Below are 24,498 nucleotides of genomic sequence, written 5' to 3' on the forward strand. Positions count from 1 at the left end.
AAAGTAAAATATGTTGACAGATCAATAGCTTGGAGAGCATAACAGCTGAACTTAAAAAATGTGTACAAAGATGTGCATACTTCTCACCTAAAAAAAAAGAAAGATGTGTATACTTGGCAAATTGTGCCAGAAGGGTACACGTAGCATTTAATGAATATTTGTTTGTCAAGGTTTAGGGATTTTAATTAAAAAACATATAAAGATTTATGGATTCGTTTCAAACTATACAAAATCTAATTAGTACAACTAATAATTATACATACTACGTCCGATCCTTAATATAAGAGTTAATTAACTAATTTGAATAGATTAAAAAAATTAGTTAAGTTAGTTATTTGTAATAAATAGGTGTTTTCTTACCTAAAATACCATTGCTAATCAAATATCATTTGATTAAATATTTAATATGTGCAGTTACTACAATGATTACTTTTGAAAAAATAGATAAATATGAGAGATAAAATAGATTTAGATTTTATATTTAGAATCAAATTAAAAGTCAAAATATGTTTTATATTGAAAAATGAAGGTAAGATTAATTTAAAGTTGGCTCAACCTTGAATAATAAACATTTACTGCTATTGAAATATTTTACAAATGTGATACTACAGAGTCTAATTTCTTGATAGCATGGGAAATAACATAAAAACAAAGGTTAAGGTGAATCTAACATCCTAAAATATTTTATCAGATACATTTAATATTCTAAAATATTTTATAGTGTCATTTTACTCTTAAAGTAAACAACTATGCTTTTAAAGTATTACTTCATGAGAAATTTTAACTTCGTTATTAACTCAAAAGGTGCATTAAATAAATATAGATCAAGTGCCATGAAGTATTTCTTCAATATCTTTTATGGTGTTGAACGTACTTAAAAAAAATATTTTAGAGTAATGATAAACTATAAATACTTTAGGAAATTGGACACACTTGAGAAAAAAAAATACTTCACAGTGCAAGACACACAATAAAATACATTTGGGTACTATTGGACGTATTTGATAAAATATTTCGAAATACTGAATGTATTTTAATCTTAAAAACAAGAGAGAATTGCAAATAGATCTTGAGGAGGAAGATATTTAGCAATGATTAAAGAACCGGAGCAGACCGGATAGTCGGACAGGTTGAACTGTTAGCCGGACTTATTAACGATTCAGTTTGAACCAAAAAATCGTTCACATGGTTGAGCCAGATAGGACCGCAGTTGAGCCGTCATTAAGCCGGAAACCGGAGTTGGATCGGAAACCGGAACGGTTTTTAGAAAACCGGATGGTTTTTTAGCTTGACTGAAAAAATATTGAAAATTTTTTAAAAAATAGAAGAAAAATAAAAAAATTTGACCCCCTTAAATATACTAATATAATTATAAACTATTTATAACCATATAGTATTATTTGATTAAAAATTTCATATATTGTGGTGTTAAAACCGTGAGTCGTTAACCTTTTTGTTTCGATACCTGGTTTATCTTTTAAAACAATGTTTTGATTTGAATGAATTGATTATTTTTAATATCATTAAATATGTTAAACATACATAAATTTAAATATATAAGGTTTTATTCCATTTTCAATGATTTCATTATAATTTTAAATTATTTAAATGCATTTCTAAATTATTTAATAATTTGATATTTTTAATATATATTAATTATATGTATATAATATTGTTTTAAATTAATTATTCCTTTACTCGTCCGACCGAACAATCTGACCGGTCTGACCAATTGAACCATGACCCGTTGATCTTTTCGATTCGACTTCCGATTCGGCTTTTAAAACATTGATATTTAGTTACCATAAAATTTAAATAACAAGTGAGCAGTGTAAACTAGTTGTGATTTTCTATAATGGAACTTATTGTTGTATGCTCTTCAATTGTCAAATGGAATTTAAGGAGTTAAGGTAATTAAACCTCTTTATTGATACTTGATTATAATTTCCCTAAGAGCAATCCTAAATTCCTAATATAAGAGCAATCAAATATAAATTAGCATGTGCTCAACAGAGCTTTAAGCTCGTTCATGTGATGCCTTCCCTTGACTCATTTCGTAGATGAACACGAAAGCTCAAAAGTGAAGTTTCTTCGGGGAAGACTGTTCCAACTCCGCCTAGTTTCTTACTTCTTACACCGCAAAGCTGCCAGCTTTGATGCACCCATTTTCAATTTTCAGTTCTTGTATGTGAGTCCCGTAAAAAAATTAGTTATTTATCAAAAATACTATTGATTTCTTTAAAATATTTCTTTAAATCATTTGTATTGAAATTATTCCTTAATACAAAAACTATTAACATGTGTCATCAATAGTTCTTTGAATTATTTACAAGCGATATTTAAACTCTTATTTTTACAACTTTAGCTGCGGCTTATACAAATGAATTAATAGAAGACTATTATTGGGCCTGTTTGGGTGTTATCCCAAACTATGGTTTGAGGACCCAAACCATAGTTTGGGGAAGGAAATTGCCAAACAGGAAGAAATATGAAGAAACCATGGTTTGAATTAAAGTTATGGTTTTGAGCTTAAAATCATGGTTTCAGAAAAAATGAATCCATTCTATTTCTGGCTCAAATTGAAAAAGTATGATTGTACCTATCAGAGTAGATCTTAACGATAATATGACTTTAATACTCTTTAATTATTTTTTTAAAACATATTTAATTTTATATTTTATAAATATATATACATATTAATTATTTATTAATTATATTATCTTATATATTATTAATTATCTTGGTAAAAAATATATTATTAACAATTTTATTCCTTCAAATTAAAATATATTATAAAATCTATCTTTTATGTAATTATCATATTAATTTATGTCTTTTTTAGTAATTTGTATATATAAAAAGTGTTTCTGATAATAACTATCCAAGCACTATCACTTTATCAGAATCACTTTTTTACAAAATCTATTTTTTCAAAAATCTGTTCTCTAGAAACTATTCTCCAAACTATGATTTGGTTTCATCAAAACACTCCCATTGAATAGTTTTTGAATATTCTTCTATTACCTTTTGTTGGTCCTGAGGGACGGAAAAGAGTAGGTTAGTTGAAAGATAGTTATTGGTTCAAGAGCATAAGGTGCCTCTACTTTTTTAGGTAAGAAAGGATAGAAAAAATGTCTCAAGCCGATGTTTGAATGCTGGGGCCTATGGGCTGAAGTAACCCGCGTCATACTCTTAGGTTTGTGTGCTCAAATGACCTTCAACAAAAAGGCACCTAATAATAGTTGAGAAAAATAATAATAAATATATAGGACGAAATGGATTAAAATTTATATTCACGACCAAATTCAATGATTAACTAGCTTTTATATCAATGATTAGTTTTTAAAAAATTCGAACTCTCTAGTTAGGCACATAATTCACATTTATTCCCTATGACAAGCCAATATCTTTGAAGGTCCCACCGATGGAGGTTAATGGAAAATGGTAATTGAAATTACTTAATCGTGCTTCAATTATGTAAGAATTGTTTACTCATAATGGAGCTAAATTTTTCTTCGAAATCTTATCTTGACGGACAATTTAAAAACTATGTTTCGTATGCATGCAGAAAAAAAGAATAATAATAATAATTTAAAAATTGTGAATATAATACCGACTACTAGAGTTGTTCATACTATCCTATCCCAATTAGAACAGGATAAGATGGAAGCCCCGACAGGATATACATTTGTATGTATTTTTTGGTTTTTGTTATAGATTATTTTTGTTTATTTATTCTAACAATACCAAAAAAAAATATTAAATTTAAGAAAGTAAATGGAACACATCTTTGAATAAGTTTTTTTACTTTGATGGTTTAAAAAAGAAAAAAATATTTTTAAAAATGTAATTTAAAGAAGCTTCAATCAATATGATATGATAATGCATTTTTATTAACGTATATTTAGATTTAATTGGGATCAAGGATAATGGCCTCCACATTTAACATTTACTTTGAGAAATTTTAAAACATGAAAAAGAAGAACAAGTTTAAATAATCCACCTCTACCTGTCAAAACTGAAAAATGGCATGATTATTTTGCTTGTTAAATCAAATATTTACTACTATTACTTAAGCAAAAATATATTTGAAAGAGTATAGGACTTTGATTAATTATTTGTAGTACAAAAAATATTAAAATCAAAATGGTGACACAATTTTTTAATTAAAAATTAAAAAAATCTCGCATCTCTGTCGCATCCTGTCTCGCAAAGACTGCTAACTACGACTAAGGGAGTGTTTGGGTTTGCTTAAAAGTGCTTTCCAAAAGCATTTTTTTGCAAATCGAGACAAACTTCTTCATATATTTATTTTGTATATCGTAAAATCACTTTTAAAACTATAGTTAGGTTTCTATCCAAACACCCCCTAAATTGTCATTTTAAATTTTAGCAAAGTTGAGACGTATCACAGAGTTGGGGCATTAAGGGCCCCATGCCATGTGACCATTAACTGTTAAAAATACAATCATGTCTCTTTCAAGGAATTGTAATTTTTATATCTATTCTATTCTCTCACAAAAGGCCTAACATTTTCCAAATATGACTATAATTTCTTAATATAAAATCTATTTAATTAATTTTTTAAATTAAGAAAAGTAGATAAATTAGTTGTTTATCAAAAATATATGTTAACTTTTTAAAAATACCCTCTAAAATCAATTGGATTGGAACTATCTTTTTTATGCAAACTCGCTTAATGTGTATTATTAACATAGTTAGTTTGGATAAATAAGAGAACAAAATGAATTAAAATTTTATATTTAGGATCAAATTTAATCCTTCTATTAACTCTTATATTAGAGAATAAAAGTAGTAATTGAGAAGCTCAATTCAATAAGTGTTAGTCATATAATGATCCAAGAGAACACATAATTCGTTTATTACAAAAATTGAACAAGAGTCTAATGATTAACAAATTATCACACCATAATTCATCTAACTTTCTTAATTTTTTTAAATTAGCTAATTAAATTTTATATTAATAATTGAACAAGAGCATTATTTATGACCGGAGAAAGTGATTTGCAACTTTCTCAAACCTTGTGGATCTTGATGGGAAACAGTTCAATATAAGCGAACTTAGATCACTCATCTTGGGTGCTAGTGACGTGCACGTACTAGATTCAAACATCTAGGATTGACAAACAATTCCAAGCCACAACCTTAGAAAATCCAAACCCTCCTAAAAAAATCGGATCCCAAATACTACGGCCTAAAATAAAGACACGTTGGATGCTTGCGATAATTTCGAGAACATTAGTTTGACATCACCGACTTTCTTCTAAAAGCTAGGCTTCTTATCCACATAAGTTGCAAAAGTTGTTTTGCCCCTATGGCCATATCCCATTTGATCACACTCATTTCCAATCCCATTTTTAACGGGTTTAACTTTGAAATTTCTCCCCACTAAATCATCAGCTGTTGGAACAATAAGAATGTGAATAATGCATTAACACTGGCCGACAATAAAATTATTATTATTATTATTTGCCTTTCTTTCTGCATATTCAAACTTGCTTTTTGCTGTTTAGTGCAGCAGCCGGAAATGAGAAAATTATTTATTTCAATTAACACAGGAAATGAGAAATATAAGATATAAACAAATGGAATATACATTTCATTTTGAATATCCTTCACCATGTCTTTTAAAAAAAGTAATAATCATTTAGTTTTGTATAAATGACTATTAAAAGGGGCCATATATATAGTTTACTAGTGAGATCTGATTTGACCCTAGTGAGATTCCATATAAAGAGGCAAAAATCTCTCAGCGGGAGTTGCTCCATTCCCACAGCTCAAAACTGAGACCTTTGGTTAAGAGATCAGGGTGTTGGTTAGCATCTTATTGTTTTACCATATAGTGTTTATGTTTTATTGATTTAAATCTTATTGGTTTACTAGTTTTGCAAACACCAAATCAAAATAATATATAGCATCCAAACTGCAAATTCGGTTTTTCCGTGACTTATGAGCTTACTTGTTTTCCTTAGCATCTTCTTTTTAATCCAATAGAATATTTCTTTTTTATTTTCCTTCTGCAAGAAAATATTATTCTCATGCTTTATTCTTGTTGGATTGTTCAATTTCTTTTTTTATTTACACTATCAACCTAATGATACTGTGCAAGCAGGCCACACCCCCATACACATCAATTCCAAACCTCATTTGCTGCACAAAAAGACATTCACAAGAAACAGAGGAAAAACAGAGCTTTCAAATATCTTTAATATAATGGGACTAACTTAAGATATGAAATTATTTTGAAATTACAGGCGTGGGCCAAAAAAAACTTTTTCAAAATATAATTCATAAGTGAAAAAAATAAAACACAACATTTTGCCAGTAGTACATATTTCTTTCATCATGGAAATATATGAAACACACTAATTTATTTTGAAGATATTAATAAACTCCTTCACATTTTGGCCATTTTCCACTTCAAGTATCTTTCCACAACGTCCAATCCGCAAAGTTCTTTCACCACAGGCATGGTTGCTGGTACATCCAATTGGAATGGTTTGTCAAGTTCACTTGAGTTGCTCCATGAACCAAGTTGTTTTCTGGCTTCTTTGATTGCTGCTCTTGTTGCACAGTGAACCACGGCTGCTAGAAGTAGCGGCGGCTCGCCGGAAGCTACAAAAACAAATTTTCAATCATCTATTCATATCAGAATTATTTTTCAAATATGCCGGGTTAAAAGAAAAGATATAATTGAGATAACTAAAAAGACTAAAGCAAACCCTCCTTGCTTAATCCACATGCATACAAAGTGGGCTTACTTTATGTATTTCTTTTGTACAAAAAAGGTTTAGATGAATCAAATACTAGGCGCTCATTAGGGCTAATACATGCCTCCAAGTTCAAAGAGTACAGTTACTTATAGGTTGCTCACCAACAATGTCCTCATATTGGCATTGGGATTTGAAGTCACAACTTTATGTGTTATGAGTTGATTCCTTACCAACTGGACCAATTACTATTGGTTACTTTATATATTTATTTTAATAACAATTAATTCATTTAGCAAATAGATGACAAGCTACTTGAACCCAAATCCTCTCAAGTTGTGAATATGTGAAACTCAAAACAATTTTACAACTTTATTTTGGTTGGTAGAAACAATTTTTTGATTCACTCAAATATTAGTATCCTAAGAACATAATAAACAGGAAGGAATATGCCAAAAGATGAACCAGCTCATAGTATAAACAGGAATAAAAGGAAATTCACTGTTAGAAAAAACAAAGATGCGCATGTTCATATAGGAAGAGGATACTCTCAGCGTCCTCTTCCCTCTGCGTCCCTCAGCGGCGCAATCACAGCCATTAAAATTCATCTAACACAGATCATATTGTGCCACGTCGTGATGTTATTAAAAATTAGAAATAAATCTGAACTGTAGTGTAAATTTTTTTACTAGATTTCAACTGGGATTATTTTTAGCATGGAATATTTAGTTTTTTTTCACCTGGCTCATTTTAGCCAGAGAATCTATGAGACGTTCAGAGTCCAGACTTATCCAGATAACCATAGAGAATGAAAAAACTTAACCATCAAATATTTATATATAATTTTTTTGGACTTATCCATCTTAGACTGGAAAATTTATCTAAGTTCAATCTAATACAATCTAATACAGATCAAGTCAGGCAAAACCATAAAGATTGGCGAAACTATATCAAGTATTTTTACTTGATGGCAGAACTTTGCCTCTCTTTGTGGTCTTATCTGACTCAATTTATATTAATTTGGACTCTTAATAAACTCTACAGATCCAAGAAATTAGGTGTTACACTCAGATTTTTTTTAAAAAAAAGAATAGTTCTTTTTTTTAAAAAAAAAGGCAATTTTATAGCATTAATTAGATTTATTTTTAATTTTTAATAGCATGATGATATGGCATATTGTGAGCTCTTAGATCAATCTGATGGTAGATATTGGGACGCTGAGAGATGCTGCAGCTGAGAGAATCCAGACCCGTTCATATATGGTTAGAAGCAAATAATTTGGAAAATTTTCAATTTAGGAATTCTAACAACTAATAAGTCGTACCTTTAGAAGAGAGAACGCGATGCTTGTGATGTCCACCATTAACAATTTCAACATTGAACTGTTTAGGTATTGTGTCCAAAGTGGGAATTTTGTAATTCCATGTTCCATCTGCTAACGCTAACCCTTCATGATTTGTTTCGTACTCTTCAAGCATGAAAAACCCTAACCCTTGCACAAATGCTCCTTCAATCTGCAACAACCAAAAATGATCATGTCAACTTAGGCGCCTTCAAAATCTGATAATTTGTTTATTCTACATGAGAATGTGAATTACATTATTCAAGACTTAAAAAGTTGATTTATATATAGTTTACATTTTATATTTATTTTTTGACCCTTTAACCCGCTCTTATTTTGAAATAGAGAGACTAGAAAATAGAAATGTTAGATAGCCCACCTGTCCTAAATCTACAGCAGGGTTGAGACTCCTTCCACAATCATAAATAATATCTGTTTGCATAATAGTGGTTTCTCCTGTGAGAAGATCAATTTCCACCTGTCAAATAACATCATTTAACCATTAGTTTCCCATTATTGATAATTGGATGCAGCGATAACAGGCTCCCACAAAAATTTCAAATACATTTGAGCAATGTAACCATTCATAAATTTGACTATTTCTAAATAAGAAAGTGGAAACAAAAATAAGCCTACCTCACTCACTGCAACACCATAATTGAGGTACATGTTGGTGGTAACGTCAGGGTAATAAAATGAAGTTGCTGATAAGTTCACACCTTGTAAATGTGCCTGCACAAGGAGACATATTGCTGATAAGTTACGCAAAAGTCTCGTGAATTTGATAAATATGGACTAAAGGATTACTTCTGCGGGATCAGGGTGTTAACAAAGGGCACACTTCCAAGCTAACGAATATGAAAAATTCATTACTTGCAATAAGTAATATTCATAAAGTTATTTTTTTATTTATTTTTAATTGTTCTTAAACTCCTCTAGATGAAATTCCTTTGTATAGTGGAGCACAATTGAACTAGTCCCTATATGGTTCACTTCATAGCTTTGTGTTCAATATATATATATATATATATATATATGAAAAGATGTTTGTATGATTTTGAAAAATATAAGAAAAATTAGTCTTGGCTTTGAGAATGGTAGATATATAATTTTAGTGAAATCTAAGAGAGGTCTCTATAATTTTTTGGGATATATCAGGAGGGTTTCAAGGAGCTAACATTGGGAGGCAATCGTCTTTATAATTTAATTAAAAAATTTATTTGTTTGCCATTAAAGAACTTAGCAAGATAATGAATATAAGGGGAGTCATCACATGCATGAGAGAAAAATAGATACCTGAGAAATAAGTGTCTTCCAATTGACAGAACCCATATCGTTCTGCAACTTTTCTTTGAGTGGCTTTAACCTTTCGACCAAGACATTGCAACTAAGCCTAATTGCTTCACAACTTGACTCTGATGTTGTACTACCACCAGTGATCCCTCCTTGGATCAAGGTCAATGTATCAGATTGCATGACACGTATTTTGTCCAATAGGTCTTGAGATCCATCACAATGGATCAAACCCAGAGAATATGCAGCCATTTGCTTTACCTTGGTCCAAAGACCTTGACCTATTTCAATCCCTCCAACTTCAACAGCCACAGACCCATCCTTTAAAATGCTTGTTCTTCCTGGTGCTTGTCTTACTCCTACCTGATACACAGCAGGTATACGAGATATACCTCTTTTCTTCCAAATGTTGTTCTTGTTAAACTCTTTCACAGTTTCACTTCTTTGATTAAATCTTGTAGAAACAGCTAGTTTATTCCATATTGATGCCAAGGTATAGTCAATGGGTTCACCTGCAGAATTCCTGTAGAAAGTAGAAAGACTTTTGTATGTGTGAAAATTAATGCTTCTCATAGAATCTACATCTATTGAAAGTGTAGATGCCACATGTTCTATTATAGCTTCAGCAATATATGAACCTTGAAGATCCCCAGGGGCTCTCATTGCAGATCTGCTAGGAAGATTGGTTCTGCATAATTTCAAATCAAAAGATAGAACACCCCAATCATATTTCTTAAGTGCACTAATTACAGCATCTGGCATTATTATAGATACATCCTGATATATCCCTGCATCTATCAATATCTTAAGGTCCAAAGCAGTAATCTTCCCATTGCTTTTAAATCCCACATTGTAAGTTATCTTTATAGGATGCCTTCCTCCTGCCATTATCATATCTGTCTTACGATTCATATATATCCTGACAGGGCGGTGTAATTTGTGCGCTGCAAGGGCACATGTTGTAGCAATCTGAAAAATGTGATTGTTAGTAGTTACGATAAACATTCATAAACACTACATATATGATGTTCCTCTTAAAAGGTATATTTCTATTGTAATTTGATATGTTATAACATTATTTTGGTTTACAAAAATATCAGATATCTTGCATCTAAATCTATGTGATGCACAATTACTAGCAGATTTCAAATATTCTATGCCTGTTTCTTTTAAAGTAAAGTAGGAAACACCTATGCTATTCCTAACAATTTTACATTCATCACCTGCTTTTTTTAGAGTAAATTATTCCACTTCAAATCTATGGTTGACATGAGGCTTTGTCAAAAGTACTACCCCTAGTCTTTAATACTACCTCCGGTCCTTAATATAAGATCTCGTTTGACTTTTATTTTGGTCCTAATTATAAGATCTCAATCCATCTTGTCTCTCATATTTATGCATTTTTTCCCAAGGTAGTCCCTCTAATAATAATAGATCTAGCCAATAAACTTCATTAGCAAGGATATTTTAGGAAAGACAATACTTATTTATTATAAATAACTAACTTAACTTATTTCCTTAATCTCTTTAAATTAATCAACTAGCTCTTATAATTAGGACAGAAGGTAGTATAAGAGTTAGATAACTAATTGGGAGATATTAAAGAAATTACTTTAAGTTAGTTATTTCTAACAAATGTATGTTGGTTTCCATAAAATACACACTTTAATCATATGCATTGAAATTAACCCTTGACGAAAATCTCCTTACTATGTACAATTAATAGGGATATTTCAAAGGAAAAAATTATAAATTTGACAGATAAAGTGAATTGAGATATTATATGTAGGATCAAAACAAGCCCCTTATCTAGCTCCTATATTTGGGAATGAAGGGAGTATTAAGTTTTTCCACCCAGCGTCCCTAACTAACTAAACAACTAACTCTTAATTTATGTCAAGTTGTTAATAGATGTTTATAAACAGGACTGGAGGGAGGATGATACAAAACCGGATACTCACAGGATGGGCTTTTGTAAACTTTCCACCAAAACCACCACCAACCCTTCTTGTGATTGCACGAACATTATGCTCAGGAATATTTAAGCATCTGGCAACAGTAGAATGTATACACTCGGGCCCTTGACTTGAAGCATAAACTGTCAAGCAATTGTCTTCATCTGGTATAGCAAGTGCAGCTGGTGTCTCCATATAGAAGTAGTATTGAGACCCAAGTTTGATCTACATGATAAAGAATACGTTTGAGATACATAACAAATTAAAGATTAATTATTCAAAATCCAACTAAAAAGGGTGATAGTGATAGAAGATATTAAAGAAAATGTTCAGATTTGCTTAAACCATACATTAGTTTGTTTCTAATCTATGCCTATGTTTTAGTGGAGTTTGTTGTGTGTCTAAGATATGAATGAATGTATGATCCTGTCACACAATGAAATCATCTCATTCTTCTTTTGTGCTATATTTGTGTTAGCTAGTAGAAAAAATGATTAAATGAAGGAAGAATTTTCTTATTCCATGTACCTCACTAGAAAGAATCTTATGGTCTGCTTCAGCCATTCCTTCTGTTATATCACCAACTTGTTGCTGATAGAGCGTAGGAGGAAGTTCAAAAAGACTAGATCTTTCAACAGCCTCTTCAACAGATAGAATAGGTTTTTCAAGATTCTCACAATCATACTCAACAACGGCAGAGTTTGCAGCCATATCTGCAAGTTTTTGAGTATCTGCAACCTATACACATTCATGTAGTAATAATCATTATCCCAACACATCCAGCCATATCTGCAAATCTATGAGTATCTACAAGTTTCTTACCACAAAGGCAATACGATCACCAATGCATCTAGCAACCTCATCTGCAAATAAAGGATCAATACCAAATGCAGAAATAGACCCTACATTTTCTCCACCACTAGGGATGTCTTTACTTGAAATAATTGCCCTAACTCCATCTAGTTTTTTGAGCTCTATACTCTTTACCCTTGCTAAAGGTTTTGTACTGTAAATATATGCTCCATGCAGGCAATTTGTTGGTGAAGGAATGTCGTCCACATACACAGCCTCACCTACAATTTATTTGCAAAACATTTAATTCTCAATAAAAAGATATTCCAAATCATAGCACATACAGTTAATAGGAAACAAAATGAGAGAATAAGCTTAGTTTATACACTAGATAGTAGTCAACAAGATAAGAAAGCAAGAATGCGTATACAGAGTTGCCTCAAAATAGGAGCCCGAGAAAAAGAATTTAATCATATTAATTAATCACTAGTATAGAAAATGCTTTTTACAATAGCATTTTTTGTAAATAAGTTGGGCGAAACATGAATTCACAAATGGTTCAAACCATGACAATAAGATTGATGCTTAAATAAGTAGTTTTCCAAGTAAATGAGTTTGATAATCCATGATAGAATCATAAGATTACATTGAAGAAGAATCTTAGGGATGAAAATATATTTTGATCGTAATAGCATGTTAGACTATTTGTTAAAACATTGGTTTACCACTTTCAAATGCCATATATATGAAAGAAACGAGGTTATAAAGTAATTATCTAACTTTAATGTACAAAAACAAACCTGAAGCTTGTAATGCGGCTCCTGCTTTTGTAACTGGCTCACCAATGGGACGATACTCATCACCTACTTGAATCTCTTGTTTGCCTGATGATAGTAAAGCAGGAACTTTATCATAATGAACTTTCCCATTATTCTCTTTTAAGTCAAATATCTTCTTGACTGATGAACCAGTATACCTATTTGAGTCATTAGTAAGTTTTTCAATAGAATAGTCATAAATCAAAGGACTTAAGAACTTGTAGAGAAAACCAATTGCCAAGCTTGAGCAATAAGCAATCTTTGAAGTTCCATCTTCAGGTACTACAATAGCTGTAAGCAAGTTGACGGCTTCATATACAATTCCAAGATTTAACAACTTTCCTATCAGTAGTTCCTCAACTTTGGTAGCTCTAACTGCATGTTTAACGCCATAAGCACCAAAACAAAGCCTGCAGTTATCTATCCTCACAGTTCCTTCAAAATCTTTACTGGAAGAAACCTCAAAAAAGAAAGCTGCATTTAAATAAGGCAATGCATTTCCCAGTGGTCGAGGAGCAGCTCGAAAAGTCTCAAAGAAAATTTTACTTCCATGTTTTGGTGAAGCACTGTTGCTGGATTTCCAGTATGGGATTTTAATGCTTAAAAGCACACTTTGCAGTCCTAATGGTGGCCTTTCTAGAAACTCTTGCAATGTAAGCCATTCAAATTTTGTGCCAGTCATTATATGAACCTTAGCATCCACAGCAAGAAGTACTGTAGCTATATCAGACGGGAAATGATACTTCTGAGCCATCACTAGATTGCCACCTACACTAGCTGTGTTCCTTATAAACCCAGAGGCTATTTTGCTCAGATGATCAGCAATTTTTTCAAGTATAGTATCAAAATCAGAGAGAAATTCACATTGGCTTTTTGGCTTTAAAGCTTCAATTGCCTTAAATATAGTCACTGCTGCTCCAATTTCAATCCCTGTCTCATCCCTTTTGATCTTTGAGAGCTCAGAAATTCCCTTCAGATTAATATACTTGTCATAACTTTCTGTATCTTTGTAATAACCCATTCCTGTATTACTAACAACAAGCTTTATCCTAGTTCTAGCACTATTGTTTGGTTCCAATAAGCCTTGAAGCTCTTTCAGACTAGTAGGACTGAGCCAACTATGTTTTTTAGAAGCCATGAACACATCAGGCTTGATCTCCTTCAAAAACTCAGGAAATTTACTCTTCTTGTGGTGATGATTATAGTTAGGCAACCTACTTATCTTGACATCATCACTTTCTCCTTTTCTCCAGAAAGAGTTTAAGCCCAAATCCTCCATATCAACATCAGCACCAAAACTTTTGCAAGCATCAGAAAGCGGTCGATACCCAGTACAGCGACAAAGATTCCCAGAAATGGCCCTTTCAGCCTCAGCAGCAGTGGCTTTCGAGAAACCTGAAGGAGGCTCCGGACAATTGGTCTTTTCAGCATTGACAAGAGTCCCAAAAAGAGACACACACATTCCAGGAGTGCAAAATCCACATTGAGTAGCATGGAATCCTGCAATTCTTTCATGAATTGGATGGAAGCCATCTTTACTGTTTCCAAGGCCTTCACTTGTGGTTATAGAGCATCCATGTATGCTGCAAAGTAGTGTGAGACATGAACTTGCTGTGAAATCCTCAACTTGATCGAGCACATGATTGTATTTGGATATTAAAACAAGACAAGCACCACAACCACCTGCAAACCATCCAGATTGAACCACAAAATGAGAAATTGATGAAATTTTGAGGAGAAAAAATAACACCTTTTACCCTCCTGTTCATAATCAGACTTTTTATATATTGTTTTGGACAACCTCTATGAAAATATGAAGAAGAAAATCAATCATGAAGTTAACAAATAATTTTAAACAGAGAAGCGTAGAGCGTTCTATTCCCTGCTCCTCACGGCCCAAATCATGATGATAGTTCTAAAGTTTCTTTTACCTCTATTTCGTAGAATGTCAAATAAAGAGATTCAAATATTACACACACGCCCCAAAAAAAAAACACTAATTTCAACCATAACATTAAAGGCATAACCAATAAAGGTAATGCAGTCTCTCTCCTTGTGGGAGCTTTTCTCTCTCCACTGTGAGAGTTAGTTACGACGGTTTTCGTCGAGTTCGTGATTCACCTTTCTAGCTCCGTCGTTCACTGCTGCGGTGTGGAAGGAGAGACTAAGAGTGCTTCGTTGCCCACTGTGATGGAGTTTGATAGAGTGGCCTCTGGATCGCACATTGCGAGAAGGAGGCGGTGAGGTTTTCTTTGATGGAGGTCGGGGATTGGAGTGAGGGCAGAGGTGTGGAGAGATTGAAAAGTGATATTGATGTTGATCTTGTTTGGAAAAAGGAGGAGGAAAGCAGATTGGGAGGCAGGGCCCTGATTGGCAGGATTATGACAGAAAAGAACCTGAACACTGCTACGATGGTTCAAATGATAAGAAAAGGTTGGAATCTACCTAAGAAAGAAGACTTGGAGATTGTAGAGATGGATAGAAGGATGTTTGTTTTCCAGATCAAAAGCAGTGATGAATATAGACGAATTCTACGAGGTCGACCGTGGTCAATTAATGGATGGCTTCTGAATCTTCAGCCGTGGGAGGAGGACATGGTCTACAGTGAGGTATGTTTCGATTGGTGTCCTTTCTGGATACAATTTCAAGACCTTCCTCTGGCGGTAATGGATGTAGATAATGCGATTAGACTTGGTTCTAAAATTGGTGAGGTTTTGATAGTAGAAGATCCTAGAAGGAATGGATTGTTACGTCGAAGTTTCTTGAGGGCTCGTGTGCTGGTTGATCTGAGAAAGCCTTTGGTGTCTGGCCTTTGGACTTCGCGACCTGATAAGGATCTGATTAGGATAAAGGTCAAATACGAGAGATTACAAAATCTGTGCTATGGTTTGTGGAAGAGTAGGTCATGACTTGAGGAATTGTTCTTACAATTGTAACAAGGAAGGTTAGACAATGGCAGAATATGGCAATTGGTTGGGGGTACAGGCAGCGAGAAGAATGGATGATATTCTTGTGGTTTGTAAGGAGGATTGGGTGGAGATTGAAGGTCTGTCTCTAAAGAAAAAAGCAAGGCAAGTAAGAAACTGGAATGGACAGAGGTGCCTAGCCAGAAGATGAACCCGACTGACAATGAGGCCTCAACAGAACCAGAAGTGATTGGTGGGGAGAAAGGTGTGGGGGAGAAGAAGATTGGGAATAGTAGTCCTGGTTGCAAAACTATGAAGCAGGCCAGTCCTAAGTCAGAAAAGGAATAAAAAAAGGTTGACAAGGGTGGGGAGGCGGTTGGCAGTCCATCGAATGCAAGAGAGAACATTGCTAAAGCCATGGTCCTATATGGCAGTGTATCTTCTATGTCTGAAATGATGGTTGGGCTAAGGAGGGTTGGTTTGAAGAGGTCCCTATGTGGAGAGGAGGAAGAGGAAAGGTGTGTCAAGAAAAGAAAGTTGTGTTTTGATGAACAAAAACAAGAGGAAGTTGCTCCAAAGCCTGTGCAAAGATCAAGTGGCAAAAGAGGGGGTAGGATCCCTAAGAAGTTGATGAGGAGAGGTGAAACTGGTTTGAAGATAAGAGAAGAAGGAAGAGCAAACTTAGAAAGCAAAATTCTAAGTAATGAAGGGAAGGAAGCTCAAGAGGCTAGGAGTGGAAGTTTGAGGATAGCTGAGGGCGAAGGTGACTGGCCTTTAACAGTCACCAAGGCCCAATGAGTGTTCTCTCTTGGAACTGTCAAGGTTTGGGGGTTCCTTTGACAGTGCAAAATTTGAAAAATATTACCAGAAGTAAAAAACCCTCAATTATCTTTATTATGGAAACAAAACAAAAAGAAGGAAGTTGGATAGGCTGCGAAGGCAGTGTAGGATGGATAATATGTTTGTGGTTAATCCAGTTGGGAGAAGTGGAGGGTTGTGTTTGTGGTGGTGTAAGGAGATAAAATTAGAAATTTTGTATAGTACCAAAAATATCATTCATACTCATGTGATTTCAAGAAGCATTGAAGTGCTTGATTTTATCACGTTTGTCTATGGGCCGGATGTTGATACGGAAAGAGAGAGGGTTTGGAGGAAGATTAAGGAATTTGTGAATGAGATAGATGGGTCTTGGATGTGTGTTGGAGACTTTAACAACCTTGCCTCGCGTGAAGAGAAGAGAGGGGTAACCCAAGATCGATAAAGAGGATTATGGGTTTCCAAGCTTTCATTGCAGATTACGGCTTCATAGATCTTGGCTTCCAAGGGTTGAGATATACTTGGTGTAATAAAAGAATATTAGAAGATAACATCAAAGAAAGGATTGATAGAGCTTTCGGAAACGTTGATTTTAGAGCAATTCTTGAAAGCTCAAGTTTTCCATTTAGAGCCTTTGGGTTCTGACCATACTCCTGTACTGGTGGATTTGAGGTATGATGGTATTAAAGCAGTCAAATGTTTCAAATTTGAAATTATGTGGACAGAACACCTTGGTTATAATAGTATAGGTGAAAAGGGTGGTGTATGGGCCTAACTGCAAGGAGCAGTGTAATTGGAGAAATTATTGGAAGACTTGACAATTGTAGAAAGGTGCTAATGAATTGGAGTAAGCGGGTTTTTCCTAATAATAAGAAGTTGGTGGATAATTTGATGAGCCAGCTATTTGATTGCTATGATTTGATTTTTACTAATGAGGTTTTTAAGAGGATAGGAGAAATTGAGGATGAGCTGGAGAAGGTGTGACATAATGAAGAAATGTATTGGTGGTAGAGGTCGCGGGTCTCCTGGTTGCGACATGGTGATATGAATTGACGGTTCTTTCATGTATCCACGATTATGAGGAGACAGAGGAACTGTGTTTTGAAAATAAAAAATAAAGATGGTCTTTGGATGGAAGAAGAAGGTTCTATTTCTAATTGCTTTGTCAATTATTACAAAGATTTGTTTAAATCTTCAGGTAAAAGATGCTTTGATAAAGTACTACCATTTGTGGACTGTTGCATAACGGATAGTATAAATGAGTGTCTTTTGGCTCCTGTTAGTAGATTAGAAGTTCATGATGCGGTATTTGAACTTGGTGGTTACAAAACCCCTGGGCCTGATGGCTTTTATGGAAAATTCTACCAATCTTCATCGCAGGTGGTAAAGGAAGATTTGTGGAGATTGGTCTGTCATTTTTTTGAAGGAAGAGGAGATATTAGTGAGTTAAACTGGACCAATGTCACGTTAATACCAAAAATTGACAAGCCTGAGGAGGTCAGTCAGTTTAGACCTATTGGGCTATGTAACTTTGTGTATAAGGTGATCTCGAAAGTACTTGCTAATAGGTTGAAATGTTGGTTGAATATTTGTATTTCAAGTAGTCAAGGTGCTTTTGTCCCGGGACGCTTAATCCATGACAACATCATTGTTGCTCATGAAGTGTTCCATTATTTGAGAAGAAGAAAGAAGGGGTCAAGGAGTGAGTTTGCCTTGAAAATGGATATGAGTAAAGCTTATGATAGGGTGGAATGAGATTTTGTCGAGGCTATCCTATTGAAGTTTGGTTTCCACAAAAAATGGGTAAAGCTAATTATCAATTGTATCTCCACTGTGAAGCTAAACCTGTGTCTGTCAGGAAGAAATGTTGCTGAAGTTATCCCAGAGAGAGGTCTGAGGTAGGGAGATCCGTTATCTCCTTACCTTTTCATTCTGGTGGTGGAAGTGCTCTCAAGAATGATTAGTAGAAATGTGGATGATGGTGTGTTAAAGGGGATCAAGATTACCAGTCAATGTCCGACTCTCTCACATAGCTTCTTTGCAGATGATGTTCTAATTTTTATGAATGCTGATGACAGTAATTGCAGAAATTTGGCAAAAACTTTATAGGATTATTGTGAAGCTTTCAGGACAAATGGTGAACCTTACCAAATCTGGAATCTTCTTTTCCAAAAACACGAACTCTGTGACCAAGAATAGAGTTTGTAATATCCTGGGCATTGATGATATGGATGAGCCTGGGAAATATCTTGGGATTCCAAATGTTTGGGGAAAGTCAAAAAGTCAAGTCTTGGCGTTTGTAAAAGAGAGGATTGGCAGAAAAGTAGCAGGTTGGAGTGGAAAATTGTTGTCTCCAGCTAGTAGAGAAATAATGATAAAAGCTATTATTGGGGCAGTCCCATTATTTCCAATGAATTGCTTTAAATTCCCAAAGAAAGTCTGTAAGGAGCTTGATGCGTTAGTGGCAAAAGTCTGGTGGAATGGCTTAGAGGAAGGGAGGAAAATTCATTGGAAAGCTTGGGATGAGATGACTTTGGCGAAGAAGGAAGGAGGACTGGGATTTTGACAACTTGAAGTGGTTAATGAAGCCCTTTTAGCAAAAACAGCATGGAGAATCTTGAATTGTCCTAATGAGTTATGGGTACAGGTCTTGAAAGGAATTTATTTTCCTGAAACAAACTTTGTTGAAGCTCAGAAGGGTGGTAGAGCTTCATGGATCTGGTATAGCATTTTGGAAGGGAGAGATAAATTGTTACAAGACTTGTTTTGGAGAATTGGAAATGGTTGAAATGTCAGGCTCTGGAAAGATAAGTGGTTGAAAGGTGAAGATAAAGTACTGGCAGATCTAGCTCAAGTTCCTAAAGATAAGACAGATTGGTGTGTAGCTGATATTATCCAAAATGAACGGTGGGCTGTAGAGAGACTAGATGGCTTAGTTCCAGATGAGGTGATTCATAAGATTGACAGCATGTGCATTCCTTCAGTGGAAAGAACGGATGAAGTGATGTGGAGTGTAGCAAGAAATGGTAGGTACGCTACAAAGAAAGGATACCACAGGTTTAAAGAACTAAGGAGGTGCAGAAATGGAAGAGCTGGTACTTCAGATACGGTTTCTAAGCAGATATGGAACCAAATCTGGAAGGTAAAAGTTACTCCTAAGATTTCTCATTTTCTCTGGCGCTGCTTTGTTAAGGCTATCCCAGTTAGAGAACGGTTATTTAGAAGGAAATGTTGTAGTTTTGTGCTTTGTCAAGTTTGTGACCAGGAGACCGAATCAATTGAGCATGCCATCTTTCTTTGCCCGTGGGCTAGAAGTGTCTGGTTTGGATGTAGGCTCAACCTTCGTTTTGATTCTGGAAATTTGAGAAGTCTAGCTGAGTGGTGGAAGAATGTCCTGGTTGATAACCAAGTGCTTGATGAGAAGCAAATTTCCTATTTTGTGTGGGTTATGTGGTTGATTTGGAAAGAAAAGAATAGAGTAGTCTATGAAGGAAAGGTGCCTGACCCATGTGTGATAATTGAGATAGCTGGAAAGATGGTGGATGAGTTCTGGAGGGTAAGGGAATTGGAGGTAGAGAAGGAAGGGGAAGGTGTTAAAGAAAGACAAAACGTGGGGTGGATGGCACCTGAAGTAGGCTGTGTTAAAGTTAACTATGATGGTTCTTTTAAGGACGGTATCGCTGCTATTGGGATGATTTGTAGAGACAGTGAAGGAAACTTTTTGTGGGGTTTTGGGGAAAAGGTGCAAGCTGATGCTGTGGTTATTGCAGAGATTTTGGCACTGAGGAAAGCCTTAATACTGATCTCTGATATGAGCTATGATAAAGTGGTAATTGAAACTGATTGTGCAGAGGTTTTTTGGTGTTGCTCAAAGGCTTCAGCTGATGGAATTGATTGGAGAGGACGCTGGGAAATTCAGGAGGTTATTGAAGTCTTGAAGAATCTGAGGTATGTTTCTGTTACTCTGATTTTTAGGAAGAGTAATTTGGCAGCAGACTTGATTGCTGTGAGTTGTGGTAGGGGTGTGAGCCCAATTGGGTAGGTGAATTCACCATCACCTCCTCTGGCTAGCATTTTAGCCAACGATTTGTTACTTTGGAGGAAGTTCAAGGCTGCAGAATGTTCTGATAACCAGCGTAAGGATTTGGTTCGGTTGGCGTCTTATGGGGACTCTAGGTTCAATAGGTGTGGTATTGGTTGACTCTTTTTTTTTTTCTAGCTTTCTCTTTGTTTGCTTTTCCTGTCTTTTATTTTGATAGGTTGTACTTTAGGTCTTTGTGTTTTGTTTTGTCTGGTCGGCCAGTTGGCTATTGGTGTTTGTAATTGCTTTTTTTGGTGATTAATAAAATTGACTTTGTTTTGGCCAAAAAAAAAACCAATAAAGGTAACACCTCTGAAACTATCAATAAAAAAAGAAGAATAACCATATACTGAAACTATCAATGACAATAGAAAAATAAATACGGTTTCGTTATACTGTTTTAAACAACCACTATTATGGTACGAAGGAGAGAATGAACCATAAAGTCAAAAAATAATTGAACAAGAAAACATGAATGTACTTTTTATATATTGTTTTGGACAACCTCTATGAGGATATGAAAGAGAATATCAATCACGAAGTTAACAAATAATTCTAAGCAAAGAAGGGTAGAATGTTCGATTCCCTTCTTTTCACGCCCCAAATCATGATGTTAGCTCTAAATTCTCTTTTACCTCTGTTTCTTAGAATGTCAAATGAAAAGATTCAAATATTACATACGCCGAAAAAGAACTAGCTGTAGTTTCAATCATAACATAGATTTATGGAAGAAAAGTAACACCTTTGAGCTTCATGTTCATATATTGAAACTATCAATGAAAATAGAAGAATAACCATATACTGAAACTGTCAATGACAATAGAAAAATAAATATAGTTTCTTTATACTATCTTAAACAACATCTATTTATGGTACGAAGGAGAAAATGAACCATAAAGTCAACAAATAATTGAACAGTAAAAGGGTAGTATGCTCTGCCCCCAGCTCCTAAAGCCCAACATGAGTATGTTGATGGCACTGAAGTTTCAATATCTGATATTTCTTTAGTCTCTGTTTCTTAAACTTTCTATATCAAAAAAAAAAGAAATAAAAACTCCAACAAGAATTTCCATCGTACCATATAATTGACAGATCTTTGACAAAACTAAAGAAGATCAGTCCATATTTTCATAACAACCAGACAGAGTCTATACTGTTACTAAGGAAACTATAAGGCAGAGAGAAAGTTCAAAAACAGTAATGATGGAAGGAACAGCTGCAGAGGCTAAGAAACACTTGAAACAAACTAGTTTAACTGAAGGAAAATCTCAGGTTGATCTTTTCTTTTGATCATTGGGCACCTGCAATTTCAACTCCTTTAATGCAGAGATCAGCATGGATACGAATTTATATTAAGGAAACAGAGTAAAGTGCCAGATGATCAACACTAACTCATGAAGTTAGGAGGATTCAAAGCTCTACAACACATGAGCCACTCATGAAAGTATCATGAGTGTCCTTTTGGAGACTAACCAGTTTCAGAACCATGAAATCTCTACAAAGATCTAAACCACTATAGCTAGTGAGCATGAATATGGTGATCATGAAACAGAGTCTCAGAGACAGACCTTCGCCACAGCCAAGCTTGACGCTCTTGAATGGAGTCTGAGTACGCAAGAACTCAAGCAAAGTGGTTGATGGGTCAACGCTTGAGAGCTCAAACCTCTCCCCATTCACAGCAAAAACTAAGCTTTCTCTTCTCTCTCCGTTCTCCTTCATATCTCAGATCAAGCCAAAAGCTCAGAAATGAACTGTCTTCACAGAAGATTGTGCCCACTCCACGCAGTTTGGTCATAAAAACGATAAAGCTGTCGGCTTTGGTACAATCATTTACAATTTTCAATTCCTCCCCACGTCTTCATCTCTCTTCCCCACTCTATACTTTTATATATATATATATATATAATGTGTGTGTTTTAAGTAGTCCATTGGTCCACATGATTGGCCAAGCCGCTGTTAAGCAAGGCACGAGTAAAGAACATTTGACGTAGCCCTTTTCTTCCCAGGTCAAGGAAAAACAAACAAAAGATAAAAAAGGCGTAGCCCTTTACTTTGAAAAATGGTGGGAACACAGAAACTGTTTCGAATACACGTGTGCAAGGGTGACCAGAGGAGAACAGCCGAAAGAGAAAAAGAACCCTCTGTCTCCCCCTCTTTCTTCCATCACGGATCTTTGCTGCGTAACATCAATGGGATCGGACTGTGAGGGTGTTTGGATAGAAACCAAACTATAGTTTCAGAAATGTTTTTACGGATTACGAAGTAAATATATGGAGGAGGTTACCTCGTTTTGCAGAAAAGTGATTCTGAAACCTAGGTTTTGATTTTGTCAAACACCCCCTGTGTTACACATTGCTCGATAAATTATTCCGGTTGATTCAAGAAATACATACGACGGTGGCAGAGTAATGATAGCGGGATATTGAAAATGATTACTGTCGCCAATATAAAGGTCGCATGAGAGTTGGGCCTATAGGACTCCCTAATATCCCCTTAATGTTATAACTTTAGATTTTATACAGAGATATTTGGATATCTTAAAGTGATAAATTGATATTCTGGTAAAAAAAAAAAGTGATAAATGATGTGGTTTTATATTTTGTATAATTTTTTTAAAAAAAGTAAATCAAAATTGCATGATATTAAGGTTTTTTTTAAAAAAAATACAATAAATATAAGGCTACACAGCTTCAATTTCATTACAATAAGATATCAAAACATCTTTTTCTATGTAGAATCTAGTAGTTGAAAAAAATAATAATGAAAGGTTAGACATTACATTCCAACTTTTAACCGCTTCAAACAATTTATGACAAACAGTTAAAGTATGTTAGTTTTAGGCTGTGTTTGGGTGACACTCCAAACCATAGTTTGGGGACCCAAACCATAGTTTGGGGAATAAATCACCCAAACACCCCCTAAAAACCAAAATCATGGTTTTGGGTCAAAATCATGGTTTTGAAAAAAGCAAAAAAATTTTGCTTTTAGAGAAAAAAGGGAGAGTGTGAGAGCCTATAGCATATGTATCTTGTTATTTTTTTTATAAACATATTTAATCTTATATTTTATAAATATATATACATATTAATTATTTATTAATTATATTATTTTATGTATTATTAATTATGTTAATAAAAAATATATTATTAACAATTTTATTCTTTCAAATTAAAATATATCATAAAATCTATTTTTTCTGTAATCATCATATTAACTTATGTCTTTTTTTTAGTAATTTGTATATATAAAAAGTGCTTCTGATAACAACTATCCAAACACTCTCATTTCTCAAAATCACTTTTCATAAAATTTATTCTTCCCAAAATCTATTCTCCAGAATCACTTTTCTAAACCACGGTTTGATTTCATCCAAACACACCCTTAGTGAAGTTATATAAAAGGAGAATTGCTGAGGTCCAAAGTAAGGAAAATAGCTATTCCTCTTGTCCTATTTATAAAGCATAAAGAGAAGGTATTTTTTATGTGGATGTACAAGTTAACCATTTATTTATTATTGTGTCGAATTTGTTTATGTGAAGGATAATATGTATTAAAAAGGGATATAATTGAAAAGTCGTTGAATTTTACGTGAGAGTTAATGAAATTTAAGGTTTTCTTTTGTTTGTCTAAAACATATTAAAAAGGACTTATAAAGAGGATCCAAAAAGTATTAAAAATTCTCAATGACAAATGAGAAGTTGTTATTTCCTATTTTGAAATTTATCATTACATATTATTTAATTGTTATTGAAACTTTTTAATAA

The 24,498-nt window shown here is 34.0% G+C and overlaps 1 protein-coding gene across 1 annotated transcript; it reads right to left on the reverse strand.

Annotated features, from left to right (window-relative positions):
- Window positions 1-6,196: 6,196 nt before the first annotated feature.
- LOC114760964 (indole-3-acetaldehyde oxidase-like) lies at window positions 6,197-22,577 on the reverse strand. Its single transcript, XM_028950285.1, has 10 exons — window positions 22,303-22,577; window positions 12,914-14,614; window positions 12,144-12,394; window positions 11,850-12,059; window positions 11,328-11,546; window positions 9,370-10,335; window positions 8,710-8,805; window positions 8,453-8,551; window positions 8,056-8,245; window positions 6,197-6,636 (listed from the first exon to the last, which is right to left on the reverse strand). Exons 1-10 carry the CDS (start codon window positions 22,451-22,453, stop codon window positions 6,419-6,421), a joined length of 4,101 nt encoding a protein of 1,366 aa, XP_028806118.1. The 5' UTR covers window positions 22,454-22,577; the 3' UTR covers window positions 6,197-6,418.
- Window positions 22,578-24,498: the final 1,921 nt, after the last annotated feature.

This window comes from Neltuma alba, unplaced genomic scaffold, assembly GCF_004799145.2.
Source record: "Neltuma alba isolate B1F8T4 unplaced genomic scaffold, ASM479914v2 tig00011058_pilon, whole genome shotgun sequence".
NCBI classification, from domain to species: Eukaryota; Viridiplantae; Streptophyta; class Magnoliopsida; order Fabales; family Fabaceae; genus Neltuma; species Neltuma alba.

What these genes read in the sequence shown, in the direction of transcription:
- LOC114760964 (XM_028950285.1), bottom strand. Translation starts at nt 22,453, where the DNA reads ATGAAGGAGAACGGAGAGAGAAGAGAAAGCTTAGTTTTTGCTGTGAAT. An exon ending in ATAAGATTCTTTCTAGTGAG is followed by an intron (nt 11,547 to 11,849) that starts GTACATGGAATA and finishes TTTATCATGTAG; the next exon opens with ATCAAACTTGGGTCTCAATA. An exon ending in ATGGTGTTGCAGTGAGTGAG is followed by an intron (nt 8,552 to 8,709) that starts GTAGGCTTATTT and finishes GTTATTTGACAG; the next exon opens with GTGGAAATTGATCTTCTCAC.